Source organism: Gorilla gorilla, chromosome 8, assembly GCF_029281585.2.
Source record: "Gorilla gorilla gorilla isolate KB3781 chromosome 8, NHGRI_mGorGor1-v2.1_pri, whole genome shotgun sequence".
NCBI classification, from domain to species: Eukaryota; Metazoa; Chordata; class Mammalia; order Primates; family Hominidae; genus Gorilla; species Gorilla gorilla.
Genome location: NC_073232.2, coordinates 138,700,346 through 138,716,943, shown reverse-complemented (window position 1 = coordinate 138,716,943; position 16,598 = coordinate 138,700,346). Strand labels below are relative to the sequence as shown.

Below are 16,598 nucleotides of genomic sequence, written 5' to 3'. Positions count from 1 at the left end.
GGGAGAATTGACTCACACAATCACAAGGCAAAGTCCCGTGATATGCAAGCTGGGGAAGAGAGAAGCCAGTGGTGGCTCAGTCCAAGTCAAAAGCCTTAAAACCAGAGAAACCAACAGCATAGGCTTCAGTCTGTGGCTGAAGGCCTGAGAGCCCCCTGGTGCAAGCCCAAGAGTCCAGAGGCCGAAGAATCTGGAGTCTGATGTCCAACGGCAGGAGGGGCGGGAGGAGGAGCATCTAGCATGGAAAAAGAAGGAAGCCAGAAGACACAGCAAGCAAGGTTATCCTGCCTTCTTCCTCCTGCTTTATTCCAGCCACACTGGCAGCTGATTAGATGGTGCCCACCCACGCTGAATGTAGGTCTTCCTTTTCCAGTGCACCAACTGAAATGCCAATCTCCTCTGGCAACACCCTCACAGACACACCCAGAAATAAGACTTTATCAGCCATCCAGGCATCCTTCAATTCAGTCAAGTTGACACCTAATATTAACCACTCTGCCAGGTGATTGAGATGGTCAGTATCAGAAAGATTAGTCTATATGGATCTGAGGAAATTCCCACTGCAGAGCTTTGAGACATGTCTACTTTCTAACTGACTCCTTTACAGTTTTCTCTCCTAGTCCTTCCTAGAATCACTCCTGAATGTGGCAATTATGTGTTCTTTTCTTCATGCATTCATTCAACCCATGTTGATGCCTACAGAGTGCTAGGCACTGTACTAGGCACAAGCGTTTCCCGGGTCTCACAAGTAGCTTGATGCCATATTATGGTTTGGTGACAGTGTTGTGTAGAAAGAGTCAAACAGACCAAGGTTCGAATCCCAGCCTAGGGGCTTTATACAAGTCTCCTAATCTTACTGGGGCTTGGGTTTCTCATTTATATAACAGTGGGACACGATACGCCTCTTCCAACTGTGGTGAATATGAAATGAAATAATTCATGTCAAGTAATTCAAGCCTAGTGTCCAATACCTAAGATGTCTCCTGCAAAGATTGTCATCATGATTTTTTCTACATTGTCCTATTATTTTAATGGTGGAACATCTTCATTATATCATATCTGGCTTTCAAACACGAGAGAGAGAAAGATGTTTTAGCCGAGTGCCACATGTACAGCAATCCAAATACTCAGGCTACAGTGACTCCACTGTGTCAGTGGATTATAATGAAATATTAACTGGCATCAGTCCATGAAGTTTCTGTTAGAAAGTAGGAAAGAAGTGTCCAGAGGAAGATCCCTTGGACCCTTAATTCAAAGTGCAATAGGTTGAGAGGTAAAAACACACACACTTATATGTGTTTTATTACAGTATTATAAGTCCTGCTATTTCTATTTATATGCTGTTCCTTTTCTAAGTCACAGGAAGGCAAACATTGAGTGGTAAGAAGGTATCTGGAAACAAGTTTACAATCAGAATGCTAAAGCAGTAGGTTTAGAATCCTTCATTTTACAATTAAGTCATTAATTATCATAGAGAATGGAAGGACAAAAACAATGACTTCTAAATAAGCAACTGGCCTCTCCAGCTTTGCCCCTGATGGGACTCTGCCTGTTGCATTGCCCCAGGTAGCACTGGACAAGGTGCCATCCCCTGCTATGCAGCGGGTTCTGGGTATGGTCAGGACAGCCCTTCGTCCTGGCATCCTACAGTTGTGAGCTAGCCCATAAGCAGCGATCTTCTCTTTGAAATGTAAGAGCCTGCCGTCAAGACAGGATGCAGCCCCACAGCAGGAGCACGCTGTCAAGCTACCATTCCAAATGTTTTCCGAATCTGTTTCAGAATCTATAATAACTTGCCGGAAGTTAAAAAGAAAAAAGAAGAACAAAGGAAAAGGGTGATCTTACAAAGTAACAGACTCCGTGCCGAAGTCTTCAAAAAGGTAATGGCCTCGTCACCAGCAGGTGTGATGTGTGTGGTGCACAGATGCCGAGTCTGAACTTGACATCTTTGTTTCCCTTTTCCTCTAGCAATTACTGGACCAGCTCCTTCAAAGGAATGCGGTCTAACCACAGGCTGCCCTGCTGACCACACTACCTGGACCTGGGAGGACTTCAAATGCTGGATAAGCCATTAAACTTAGCATTATCTTCATGATGGGAAAACACTTATTTTACTTTCGATTTTTTTTTTCCATAAAGGAAAACATCACTTCCTGAATTACTGACCCAAGCCAAACAGAAACAATAACCCTCGAGAAAATAGGTCAACAATCTGTTGTGGGGAAACCACCTCCATGTAACCCACTGGATACAGTCCCCTTAATGCTTTTGCTTCTAAATTGTACTTTTTGCTTCTGATTTCTTCTCCCCTGCTGTTTCCTGCCCATCAGAGAGGCCTGATACAAGCAAGTTTGTTTACATCCCTGGGGAATCTTTTACATCAAACTTTTGGGATCCAAATCCATCTCCTTTTAAATTTCAATCTCAACACCTGCCAGTTATGCAAATGCCAAAATGTGGGTCATCATATAGTATATTTGAAACCTTTCTGAACATGTACACCACCCAATACTAGAGGCTGACTTGGAAACCGGTGGGTGCAATGCCCAAGGCTGTGGAACAATCAGCCCATCTCTTTGTGACCTGGAGCAGTCAGAGTGGCCCTCAGTCACCCCGCCCCATTCCTCACCAGAGAAAAGAATCCATTTCTATGGAAGCTCTGACGTAACTTCAGTGTTTTCCACAATACTCCTCCTGCCCAGCCCCATTAAAAAAGTTGTTTTGTTAAGAAATAGCCTAATGGTCCAACTTTGCTGTCTGTTCTTCCAAATGTTTATAATACACATTATTTATAAATATGTGTGTTTGGGAAGCTAAGAACAAGCTAGTTTTTACAACACAAACGGAAATAAATGCAATTATTATAAAAATTCAAGTATTTCTCTGTTATATATCCTGTTATGAAGTAGGTGGCCAGGATAGATAACATAAGGTATAAAATGCTGCCCAAGACCCAGCAGGCACCACTGACCTGCTCCGCATCCTCTTCTGCCTCTGACCATCATGGAAGTACTTGTGCTTCTAGATGCTCCAGTGGATAATGTTGCCTCCTAGAGAGCTGGTAAGAGAAAAGCTGGTAAAACCATTGAGAACAAGATTTAGGATCCTGCAGACTCTAAATCTTACTAGGATTCTCCCTGGGAATGAAACAAAAGGTTTAGGGATGAAGCAGGAGCTTGGTGATACCTCTGTCCCTTCCCTGAAGTTGTCACCCTTCCTTCCCTCCTCCCGCTGCTGTACATACTGTCCCCTCTTTCTGAAATGCCTTTCTTTTACATATCTGCTGCAAACTGTTTAAAACTCTACCCTGGGGTTCTCTCCTGACACGTGCCCTCTCTGCCTTGCCCTCCAGTATGAATTAGAGACCTCACATCAGCACACACGGCATCAGACCTGTGCCCTCCTGCCCACGCGAGGGTCTGGCAACACTGTCAAGTGTGGAAGCTGCCTGGTGTCCAGTATTGACTGCTGCTCCCTGGTCTGTGCCCTCAGGCAAGAGTGTCAGTCTGGGTCCAACTAGGAGAGAGAAACCACACAGTCATTTGAATGGAAATGTTTAATATGCTTAATCATTAACCTTAATAGCAGATTAGAGTAGCAAAACGTTGGCTAGTAAGTTGTAAAGATAGCCCTGAAGAGTATAGGTGGGTACAGCAGATGCAAGGAGTCCTAGGAAGAGTGTTCCTCCTAGCCCTGGGCTGAGAGGGAACCACAGTGTCTCAGCAGGTGGTGGAGAAGTTTCTGTGGTGGTGTGCCAATGGAACTTGCTGAGAATCTACAAGTCTTTCTGGAACTTGCCAGAGATCTGCCCTCTAGGATCCACAGAGAACTGTCTCCTTGGAGACACTGCTAAAATACCACCTCAGGGAGGGGGCTGGGGAAGCAGCTGGCCATGAGTGCTGCTGGCCACATGCTACCTGCAGGGCCTGGCGCTGGAGTTGGCTGAGCAAATGCACTGTCTCTGGGAAGCAGCACCCTTTTCTCCTGCAGTTTCTCTCTAGCTCTCTCTACTGACAAAGCCTAACATTGTGTCAGCTGGCAAAGGGAAAATACTTAAAGGGCCTGGATCCATTTTAACAGAGCAGGCAAAAAGGGTGAATTTGGAGGTGAGAGAGAATATAATCAATATCTGGCACAGAGAGTTATTTAACCTTGCCTTTGTTTCCTTAACCACAAAATGCAGATAATTATAGTGCTCCCTTCATAGGGTTGTTAGCGGAATTGAATAAGCCAGTGAGTGTTGAATGCTTAGAATAATGACTAGCCTAAAGCAAACACACCATGAGTGTTTCCTATTCTAAGCAGAGGTGGAAGTTAGGACTGTCTTGGGAAACCTAAGAGCGGCTGTGAGTTGGTCCTCCTGTAATCCCTTAGCTCTGTAGTGAGTGCTACACAAGACCATTGAACTCATGGGTGCTGGTACAGCAAAAATCAGCCAACATAAATAGGATGCTTCATAAACTCCTTCCTTTTATGTGCTTCTCACGCTCAGAAACCATTTCAGCAGGGTGACAAGCTTACCTTCAGGTTAATTTCTGCTTTCTTGAACTCATTAGACCTCTTCCAGGATGTTACACTGAATTTCTGTTTACACTTTAAGTGATTTTTTAGAAAACATTTAAATCAAATCTATGATATTAGTTAAGGACAGTCTTTCCCAGATAAAGATCCTGCACATGGCTAGGTATGGTGGCTTATGCCTGTAATCTCAGCACTTTGGGAGGCTGAGATGGAAGGATCACTTGAGCCCAGGGGTTCAAGACTGGCCTGGCAACATGATGAAACCCTGTCTCTACAAAAAATGCAAAAATTCATCAGGCTAATGTTTTAATTTTCTGTAATCAATCATTTAAACTCAGGGCCCAACCACTTCTAGACTGTTCTATGACATTTTTTAGATTTATGTTGGCTGATATTTAAAGAGAGAATGCTTAGATGGAGCCAGCCTTCAAAAATGCCCACAAAGAGCCTCATCCCCTTTGCAAATCCAATGCCCAGCCTTAAAAATCTAAAGAATAAATAAACATCAGCTTGAGAGGAAATGCCTCTGAGTCATGTATTTCTGAGAACAGGTCTTAACTAAGGTGGCTAGGATGGAGAATTAAGGTAGGAATATGTGATAGCTGGTGTGAGCTGGTCTTTCCTCTGGGCAGCAGGCTCAGGACAAGGCTGGAAACTAATGTTTGGGTTTCTGTTTAACTAATTTTTTTTTCTTGGCCTGTTATTGTTGTAACCGTCCTTCAATGCTGAGAAAAGAATTCAGAGAGCCAGTATTTCTTTTCTGTTATGAAATATGTTAGCAGAAATATAATGTAATTATGTTATAATTCATATGAAAGTAAAGCCCTGAAGAATTGTAACTACTGTCCCTTATATTTCTCTCAGGAATTGGTTACCCATTTTTTGAATTCTGTTATTAAAATCAGACTTCAGGGAATACTTTGAGGTTTTGGAAAATTCTAAATAGAATTTACCGTTGTAACTTCAATCATTAAATTCTGTTCTGGAATAGATTTATTTACATCTGAGTGTGTTTCGATTCTGGTCTAAAACAATTCTTCAATGATACAGCTGGCAGCAAGGGGTAAAGATTGTTAGAGGATATTCATGGGCTTAGGCCAAGCAACATCTGAAATAACTTGAGGTATCCAGGTGGCGACAGCACCGGGCCATCTCACTGCGGTCTCCATGACTTCATGTCGAAGGAGCAATTCCTATTTTGGTTGTTTTCTCTGCCAGCCGGTAATGAAATAATGGAAAAACAATTGCCTTGGTTTTGTTAGCCAGTGTCTATTGCCAACCAAACTTCCTGGAAGTTTGTGGGCTCCCTGAGTGAGTCAGCAAATGCTTGCTCCGATGTAACAGGGCTCTTTGAATGAACTATTTCTGAAACAGCCAATTGTGGGAGAGCAGTTGAGACTTTGATGTCTGAGGTTCTCCCATTTCAACACTTGGTATAAAAATTGCAGGCAAGGGGCCTGGTCTCTGACTGCATCAAATGACCAACGGTCTGAGTATGAGGCACATCAGGGGCAGAACAAGAGAAGAGAAAGTACGGTGATGTGGCTGCCCAGCAGGAGGTATCTGACAGTTGGTGTGTGAGAGCTCTGGGTTCAGGAAAAAACACACAAAAAAGATCCACTGTGGGTCTGTGTGAGTGTGTCTGCATGAGCATTAAAAGCAAAGGAAATAATCTGTTCAGTGATTACAATGAGCCCAGTAGCAGAGGGTTCTACGTTATAGAGTTCATTGAATTTGTGCTTTTATCAATACTTGATAATTACCCACGAATGTCTAGCTCTAATAGAAACCTTTTGGAAGTGGCTTCCACTGGCTGAAGCAGCCCGCACCCGGGACTGAATGGCTTTGGAAATCCCCCCAGCCTTCTCCTGAGTGTACCCTGCTGATGGGACATTTCCCCACTCAGGCAGGAGAGCAGGCTGCCTGGGAGAACCTTGAGATTCCATCAGATCCCCCCTTTCTCCCCACAGTCGCTTCTTGTTTGGGAGTGGGGCACTCCTCTACTCACGCAGATGTTTCAGCCACATGGAATGGAGCCACGACTTTGGCATGTCACTTCCAAAATTCAAGGATTTTTTTCAAGTCAGGTCAATTGCCTCAGGCACAGTTTTGATCCTGAGACCCCAAGAGACGGTCTGAGGTAATTGCCTGGAGTGTGTGTTGGGCAGGGGGGTTTGAAATCCTTCCACTTTTTTATCCTTCTCTGAGAAGGTTTCCGCATACACATTCTGGATGCTGCCGTGGCCTGCCAGAATGCAGCCAGAAACATGATGTCAACCTGTGGCCCTTTTCTCAGATCTTCGCGCATCAGGAACTTGAAGAGCGGGGAGGGGAGGAAGAGACTGGACTTGCCTTTAGAATCTTAAAAAATGCCGGGTTATTCTTATCAAAGCTGAAAAGGAAAGAAAAAGCAGCTTATGATCTGAATTGCTGCTGAGAAAAAAAAATGAATTTCTTTAAATCATTTTTATTAAATAGCACCAAGAGTGAATGGCATAGGAAAAAATGTCCTTTTGATGACTTTCTGAGGATTCTTCCTCTGTTTAAACATCTCTACTTTCCTGACATGCCTGAAATGGTACAACAGCTGTAACTGACATCAGGGAAAAGATATTACAACTGTCACCTGTGTTAACTCCATACGCTGGGTAATATCCTTTCATCAAAGCCAATGGGGCTGCCTGCTTTACCTGCCCAGTGATGTCAGTGAGAGGGAAATTATAAATCTTTTCACAGCTGCCGATTGATAAAGAAATAAACCCACACTTTTGTGTTATATCCACTATAGTTCCTCTTGGCTGATGTTATCACATGGGTACCAAAGAAATTAGTGATGACAGCCCACTTAACAGGTACACGTTGCCAAATATGTGCTTAACATTAAAAGCTACTGAGTGCATATACGGAAGTTCTGTGTTTGTTTTTGTTTAAAAATATACCCAAAGGCGAGTAAGGCCAGATTTAATTATTATATGCTGACATAATTAAAATACCCGGTCTTGCTCTCTCAGCTGAAATGTTTATTACATCAAAATGACAGAATAATTCAAAATATTTGTCTGTTATTTATTTATTTTTTTTGGTAGCATGTGACATTGTATTAACAAGGCTGAGCTTAGCTCTTTACAATGGAAAACAGATGTTTGTTCATGGATTAAACTGAGGTGTGTGGACACCAATATTTCTAGATGGCGGTATTGATTCAGGTGGATGATGATTGTTTCCATTGAAGCATTTCTTCCTGATTAGGGTGTTTCAACCCTAATTCTCAATGAGCAGTTTTTTAATATTCCCCCTCCTCCCACCCCCTCAACACAGGAAGTGTTTTCTGATCGGTTGGTGAACAACCTCTAAACAGGGACAAGAACCTGAGCAGAAAACCGCTGAACCCAGAGTGCATTCTGAACATTTCTCAAAATAATAGCTTACATTTGTTTTTTTCTGAGCGCTAACCAAGTGACACTCACTTGTCATCCATTTATGTGTTCCCGCTGGGTCACAGCAGCCTCAACTAATGCAAATCAATTGTTGCCTCTGTATATCCCATTCCCGACCTGGCCCTTTTAGGAGCTTCCACCTTACTGCTAACTGGGGGACAGCAAGTTAGTATCTTGTCTCTTCTGAATCCTTTTGGAAGTGTTGTAACTGGCTAAAGCAGCCCGCACGTGGGACTGAATCACTTTGGAACCCCCCTCAGCCTTCTCTTGAATCAAACAGTTCCATTTCATGTACAGGTCCCATCAGTTTGAAATGAAGCCCTGCCTAGGCTCACACTTGGCCTTTCTGAGTTCTGCCACCACCACCTCCTTCCCAAGCTTGTGGCTAGCTTCATAATGTGGCTTCCTGGGGAGAGGACCAGTGGGACAGAGTCTCAGCTCTGTGTCCAGGGTCCTTGGGTAGCAATGGAACTGCTATGCACTGAATGTTTGTGTTTATATGTTGAAGCTCTAATCCCCAGAGTGACTGTCTATATTTGGAGATGGGGCCTCTAATAAAGTAATTAAGGTTAAATGAAGTCATAGGGTGGGGCCCTGATCTGATGGAATTAGTGTCCTTATTAGAAAAGACTCCAGAGCCTCCTCTGTCTCTGCCTCTGCCTCTGCCTCTGTCTCTGTCTATGCCTCCGCCTCTGTCTCTGTCTCTGTCTCTGCCTCTGCCTTTCTCTGAGACCATACAAGGAAGAGCACACAGTGAGATGATAGCAGCCTACAAGCCAAGAGAAGAGACCTCAGAATGAAACCTACTCTTCCAGCACCTTGATCTTGGACATCTCAACCTCCAGAACTGTGAGAAATCCATTTCTGTTGTTTGAGCCACTCAGCTGTGGGTATTTTGTTATGGTACCTCAAGTCAACTAACATGGGACCCTTGCTGTCCTCAGTGGCGACAGGGTCCCTTGCCCATTCTACTGGCATCTGCTACTCAAGTCTACAGCAGGGAAACTCTCAGCTTGCTGACTGTGCTCCACCTTTGCACTCACAGGGACTATGTGTTCCCCTGAGGCCGGTTGTGGCTCCCATAGACCCAAGGCTCTGTGGTCTACTTTGCAGCCCTGGGCTGCAGGAGGACTCTACTGATGCTGGCACAATTCTGGGCAAGTTAGGCAACCGGTACCATCAACTACCTTCTCCATCTGCCCCTGTGGTCTACAGGAGCTTCCTGACACCTTCCTGCATGCACCTTCCTGCATGGAAGGGCATGGAAACCTGCTGGAGAACCAAGCTGGTGGAGGTGGATTTCTCCCCAAGTCATATCCTGAATTCTCTCTGCCCTGGGCATATTGGACCTCTGGGACCTAGGCCTATAGGCATAGCTCTTGAAATGCTCATGGAATTCCAGAAAATTACTCCCCACTCCCCCAAAAGGCCTGGTTTTCAAGACAACTGTGTCATGAAAGATGTTAAGAGACTAGGTTTTAGGGCTTGATGGCCCCTTTTTTGTTTTGTGAGACTTCTCCATTACTTTATTTTCTAAGGGAAAAAGTCCCCTGGCTAATGAACAGATGTTCCCTATGCATCTAGAACTCATGCCCAATCCACACTTACTATTCTCAGGAGGGCCCTGGGAGGTAGGCAGCAGGCAGGCTCTGGACTGACTTCCTTTCTTATAGGGGCCAGAGGTGGGTGGGGGTTAGTAATCATTTTTAAAGTCAGGTGCAATTAGAATACGATGATATCAGAATCACTATTTAAAGTCCCTTAAGTGTCATCTTGACGACAGACTAACATATCTCTGTACAGGTCAGCTCACCCAGACAGCTTCCTCCAGCTCTGAAACAGATCGATCGAGCACCAGATGAAGTTGACATGGATGGGAGATGTGATGTACAAGAGGTATTTCCTTTAAAATATTAGACTCTTACTCAGCATGAGGAGATGGTCATGCCTTGAGAAGCAAGGGAACCATATACAGATTTACATCTCCCATCTGGTTCTGCCTCCAGGGCAGAGGCTGGATTGGAATGATGAGCAGTCATTCAACTGCTGGTGAAATTGTCCTCTCTGTTCCTCCCCAAGCTCATCTCTGAATTAAGAGAAGCATGCACATATGAAGCACTGCCCCTGAATAGTTCCCATTGTACGTGATGAGATGGAGTAAGCCAGAGAACACGTGTAACTCGTGCAGGGTATTTCATGTTGGTGGGTTGGGACTGAGCTTTGAACCATGTCTGTTTGCCTCCTGAACTCTGAGCTCTTATATTGACATCATGCTGCAGATGGTGTACATGTGTCTAAGAATGAAAGATACAGATTTTCAGGTTTCACTAAAATGTTAAGTAATTTTACTGGCCCCAAAGAGCCTTAAATTATAGAATAGGATCCCTCAAAACTTTAGGAAAATAAAATTAGAAAATATTTGCCTTGGAAAGTTGCATCCTTAACAGAATAAGGAAAAATTACCTAGGATTATGATGTAGGTTTATTATGATGTGGGAATCATGGAGGATGTGATGTTTCCACTAGACTGAAAGCACCCTGGGGGCAGGGGCTATACCATGCTTCTCTTCCATAGAAATTGGTATCTCTGGGTATCAGGACATTCTCCTCACTCCAGTGTCACCAGCCATCAGGGCTTAGTTTTTCCCTTACATCACCAGCTGTTTCTCACCCTCTTCCCTCTGTGTCTCACTCCATCTAGAAAAGCAAAAATTACTTGAGATCTCTCCCCGAAGTCAAAAGTAATGGGACAGGCAGACCCTCCTGAAATTCTGAGCAGAAATTGCTGCTACATTTGAATCAGATTCTAAGAGGTGAGAAAAGCTTCTTTTTTTTCCAACTTATATTTTAAGTTCAGGGGTACGTGCGCAGGGTGTGGAGGTTTGTTACATAGGTAAACGTGTGCCATGGTGGTTTGCTGCGCAGATCATCCCATCATCTAGGTATTAAGCCCGGCATCCATTAGCTATTCTTCCTGATGCTCTTCCTCCTCCCACCCCCAGTGTGTGTTGTTCCCCCCATGTGTCCACGTGTTCTCATCATTCAGCTCCCACTTATAAGTGAGAACGTGTGATATTTGGTTTTCTGTCTCTGCGTTAAGTTTGCCGAGGATAATTGCTTCCAGCTCCATCCATATCCCTGCAAAGGACATGATCTCATTCCTTTTTATGGCTGCATAGTATTCCATGGTGTATATGTACCAAATTTTCTTTATCCAGTCTATCAGTGATGGGCATTTGGGTTGATTCCATGTCTTTGCTACTGTGAATAGTGCTGTAATGAACATATGTGTGCTTGTATCTTTATAACAGATGATTTCTATAATATAATATTTCTATATATATAGAATGATTTATATTCCTTTGGGTATATACTTAGTAATATAATAGAATGATTTCTATTCCCTTGGGTATATACTTAGTAATGGGATTGCTGGGTCAAATGGCATTTCTGCCTCTAGGTCTCTGAGGAATCACCACACCGTCTTCCACAATGGTTGAACTAATTTACACTCCCACCAACAGCATAAAAGCATTCCTTCTTCTTTATAATCTCACCGGCATCTGTTGTTTCTTGACTTTTTAGTGATAGCCATTCTGGCTGGTGTGAGATGGTATCCCATTGTGGTTTTGATTTGCATTTCTCTAATGATCAGTGATGTTGAGCTTTTTTTCATGTTTGTTGGCCACATGTATGTCTTCTTTTGAGAAGTGTCTGTTCACATCCTTTGCCCACTTTTTAATGGGGTTGTTTGTTTATTTCTTGTAAATTTGTTTAAGTGCCTTATAGACACTGGATGTTAGACCTTTGTCAGATGGATAGGTTGCAAAAATGAGAAAGGCTTCTTATATACACCTGTGGATCAGTGCCAGTCACATGCCCCAGGCCGTGATTCTTCATCAGTGCTAATGCGTTCTTCTAGTGGACATCTCAGTGTTGACGTGTTCAGAGTTGTGAGGGACTTGAGTGGTGATTAAGCAAAGGAGGAGGTCCTGGCAGCAACAATCTTGGCCAGAAAGTGGAAACAGCCTCCTGAATTCTGAACTTTCCAGGTTACATCAATGGAGGTGCTTTACTCTTCACACACACACACACACACACACAAAACTCTACCAGGCAAGGTTTCGGCAAATATATGTCACAACTGCACTGTGATACAAAGAAGCAAAATTCCAAGTTTATAACTTTCTCATCCTTCTATAGAATACATGCATTTCCCTAAACACATATATTATTAATAGCCCATAAAATATTAACTCCATCTAAAAATGCACTATTAACAACATAATGAGGGCAATACACACATTGGTTTTCTCTAGACACTTTATTTAGAAACCCCAAGCTCTTTTGTTTTTGATATCGGTGAAAAGAGACAATTGTAGAAATGTTTATTTGTAATGATCAAGAAAGTTCATGATCTTGTAGTCAAGGAGTCAACACAGAATCAATAGTTTGGTCAAAAAGTAAGATTTCAAAGCAAAGATTTTTCCCCAAAGTTGAGAAAACACAGAGGTACTGTGAAGCGGCACATCTTTAGAGATGCACTATGTGTTGTTTTGTTTGGTTTTGTTTGTGGGCACTTTCTAAAATGGGATTTAAAGTCCAGCGACCATAATTAGGCCCACCACAAATGATGTTATTGTTGTCTTTAATGTATGGCCTTAAATACATCATAAGAAGGTTCACAGTGACAGTTTACTCATTGCTGCGAGCTTGTGGACACCATTGTCTGCTTTAAAACAATGCTCTGGCTTTGCTCTTTGAAGACAAGACCTGAAAAATCAGCTGTATGTATTTTCATAGATCATCAACATTAGAATGTGCACATCGTAATTCAAATCTCTGAAGAGGAAGAAGGAGGATATTGACTTCAGTCTTCATTTGGTCCTGTTATGGGACTTCCAGACACTGAAAAAACTCATCCCTACAGCCGGCTGGAGGATATTGTCCTGGAAGGGGCAGCTTTCACCTATGGTTTGAATTCAATTAGCCAGCTCCTCTGAGAGCCACTAGAGTACCATTTAGGACATTGCTTCTTGAATTCTCATTTGCAGCCTTGCAAATAATTTTCAAAGGTCATTAGACCATAAGGAGTTTTCATTACCCTTCATTCATGTCAACAGCAAACACTTACTGATCGAGCGTCTACTTGGTGCCCTATGCTAGATGCTTCCAGGTGCATCCAAAAAGGGATGCAGTACAAAAAGTTAAAATGACTAGAAGCAGCAACACATGGAAGGTAAAAATCTTTCTAATAAGAGCAATGGAAGAAACATTTCTACAAATGTTAAGTTGTAAGTCAAATGTTTTTAAAAAGAAAGAAATGACAAATTTGATTAGACAAAAATGAGAAACTGCTTGCTGTGGTCTCAATGTGTCCCCCCAGATTCATATGTTAAACCTTAATTGCCAATGGGAGAGTATTAGGAGGTAGGGACTTTAGGAGGTGATTAAGTCTCTGCCTTCATGAATGGGATTAGTGTCCTTATAAAAGAGGTGCAAGGAAGCTGCCCATCCATTCCACCACATAAGGATGCATCCAAAGGTGCCATCTGTGAAGCAGAGAATGCCCTCACTAGACATCAAACTAGACGTCAAACCTAAATTGGCCTTGATCTTGGGCTTCCCATCCTCCAGAACTGTGAGCAATAAATTTCTATTTTTTATAAATTATCCAGTCTAAGGTATCTTGTTATAGCAGCCCAAACATACTGAGGCACTCTTGAATGTCAAAAGACACTGTAAACAAAATTTAAAAGGCGAATTGCAAAATGGGGCAAATATTTAAAACCATAAAGGGTAAGATCCTTTATGAAAGCGTCATATAGCTCAATAAAGGAAAAACAGTCCAACAGAAACATGGTTCTAGAACATAAGCCCTTCACAGAAGAAATACAAATCACTGACAGACATACAAAATGCCAAGAATAGCTAATATTTAAAGAAATACAATAAAAATAATGAAACATTTAAGCCTGTCACATTTTCCTCTTCTTTTTCGTTCTCTTATTCTTTTTTTTAAGATTCAAAGCCGTTAGTGAAAGCACATGAAACACAGTGAAGTGGAGTTGGAGGTGCCGGTCATTGCCTGCCTGTTCATGCCCTGTTCTAGGTAATCTGTCCTCTTCCCAGCCTACCCACCTATTACTTCTCTGACCTACATTCACCATGGAGAGCAGCTCATCAGCAAGGGCCCGGAGTGTGGGGCCATACACTCTAGCAAAGCAAAGGCTCCCGGGAGCTGAGTGAAAGAACTCAGAGCCTTGCAGAGAAGCTACTCACCCACTAACCAGAGGTTGGAGCAGAGGAGATGGCTGCAGAGACAACACACACAGACATAGCGCCTGGGCTTTGTAGGTGGGCAAGGCCAGGCTGTGCTTCCTCCAGTTGGAGGCACTGAGCTCCCCCAACAAGCCTACAATGGACCCTGCATCTCACCTGAGCTGCTTTGAGCTGGGCTCTGTTTTAGCCACTGACAGAGCCGTGCTCCTGCGTTGCTAGGGGTACAGCACATTGGTGGAACTTTTCCAGGGCACGTGGCAATTTGTATTAGCAGCTTTCAGTTGGGAGTTGTTTTTCAACTCAGCAATTCCCAGTAAGGGAATTTATCAAAGATATGACTAAAGATTTGTGTCCAGGGACACTTACTGAAATGTTATTTTTTATTAGTGAAAAATTGGAAACAACTTAAAAGCCCCACAGGAAGGAAATAGTTTCTCTCCATAAGATGGTATACAAAGGTCATGGTAACATACCCACGGTGTGGTCTTGCAAAGCCTGCTGCTGAAAAAGCGAAATAATATGAACCCTAAACTGGCAGAAGATGATGCTTTTATGCATAAAAAACACTGAAAGTGTGTCATCTAAAATCTATTAATCTTTTATTTTGAAATAATATCACTTGTATAGGTAAGTTGCAAAACCAGTACAAGCAGTGCTCATGTGTCTTCACCTCAGCTCAACAATTGTTGACACTTCGCAACATTTGATTTATTGTTCTCTCTCCAACATACACATTCACTCACATATAATTCTTACTGCATGACTATAACAATTTTACATGATATATACATATATAATATGTATGTATATTAATTATATACCTTATATAGTTTTATATAATATTGTATATTATATATAGTTTATATATGTGTGAACATGTATGTTATTCAAAATGTAACTATGCATGTTATTTAAAATCACATGCATTATTTTTCTGAACCATTTGATGGTAAGTTGCTGAGATCATATGCTTTTACCCCTCAATAGTGACCTTCAAATGTTATTTATATTTTTTGCCTCTTTCGTTATTCTGTATTTCCCAAGTTTTCTATCTTTGTAATTAGATAAAAATAATAACATATGTTATCTCAAGAAGTAAATCACACCTGTTTACTTCTGAAATTCTTTAAGTAATTTAAAAATTATGGTCTAGACAATCATAAGTTGATATATTCTAAGTTTGAAATAAACTTAGAAATACATATGTTAAGCTTTAAAGATGTACATTTCTTTTGAACAAATAATCCTTCTGGGACTCTAAGAAATTATTCTAAAATTGCAAAATGGCAAGATGAACAAAATGTATTTACAGTATTCATTTAAGAGAAAAAAATGTCAATAGTCCAGATGTCTAACAACAGAGAAATGGTTATGAAAACTAGCACATCCTTCTAAAGAAAAAGTGTACATCCATAAAAATGGCACCTGTGGCCAGGCACAGTGGCTCACGCCTATAATCCCAGCATTTTGGGAGGCCAAGGCGGGTGGATCGCTTGAGCCCAGGAGTTGAAGACAAGCCTGGCCAACATGGCAAAAGCCCATCTGTACTAAAAATACAAAAATTAACCAGGTGTGGTGGCAGACACCTGTAATCCCAGCTACTCGAGAGGCTGAGGCATGAGAATCACTTGAACCCAGGAGGCAGAGATTGCAGTGAGTGGAGATGGTGCCACTGCACTCCAGTCTGGGGGACAGAGTGAGTGAGACTCTGTCTAAAAAAAAAAAAAGGCGCTTGTGAAGAACTCACTGCCACCAGGAAATACATACCTACACTATGGACATGGGCAACCCTCACTGAGGGTTTGGGTGGGAGGGTGTGTGCACCACAGTGATCCTAAAAGCCTCAAGTAGATCCCTTGAGAAAGCCTCCCGGAACATGAAGCCATCTGCTCTGTGAGCCAGACTCATCTTTCCTGTCATGAACATCTGAGTCCACAGAGAGCTCTGGGGTCCCAAGCATCACCTGTTAGGGCCCCCCTCTAATAGGGGCGGTGAGCACATTGGGACTCCTCAGGGGCCAAGCGAAGATCTTTCTTCCCCCCATTCCATGTCCAAGGCAGACCTCATGACCAATGGCAGTCTTCCTGACTACAACACCCAGGTAAAGCCTCAGAATCATTCTGGACACAGCATTTCTGGATGGAAGGAACCCATGAAATAAATGTATGTGCCGCCTGGGCCAAGCCTGCAGGTAGAAGTGGAAGCTGGGGAAGTAGGGGCTCAGTGGAGGGCCTGCTGGCAGTGACTGAGAGCCATTAGCACCCTGATCATGGAGCCTCACCTCCAAAAAAGGCCAATTTTCAGGAACAATGGTTACTGACCTGGAAAAAGCATTTATTTTTAAAATGTGTGATTGGT

General features: G+C 42.7%; 1 protein-coding gene and 1 long non-coding RNA gene across 8 annotated transcripts in view; both read left to right on the top strand.

The window, feature by feature from the left end:
• The window catches only part of C8H10orf90 (chromosome 8 C10orf90 homolog), a 246,098-nt gene extending 243,223 nt beyond the window's left edge, over nucleotides 1–2,875 (top strand). For all 7 annotated transcript variants that reach the window (XM_055352075.2, XM_055352073.2, XM_031015708.3 and 4 more), the window contains 2 exons: nucleotides 1,781–1,880; nucleotides 1,969–2,875. In XM_055352075.2, the coding sequence (XP_055208050.2) occupies nucleotides 1,781–1,880; nucleotides 1,969–2,007 (139 nt within the window). In that variant the 3' untranslated portion in view covers nucleotides 2,008–2,875. The remainder of the gene's footprint in view (nucleotides 1–1,780; nucleotides 1,881–1,968) is intronic.
• Nucleotides 2,876–5,879: 3,004 nt separating this feature from the next.
• LOC109028536 (uncharacterized) lies at nucleotides 5,880–14,995 on the top strand. The gene is made up of 5 exons (XR_002007547.4): nucleotides 5,880–6,080; nucleotides 7,840–8,807; nucleotides 9,762–9,854; nucleotides 10,660–10,771; nucleotides 12,762–14,995. It is a non-coding gene; the product is annotated as an uncharacterized lncRNA (long non-coding RNA).
• Nucleotides 14,996–16,598: the final 1,603 nt, after the last annotated feature.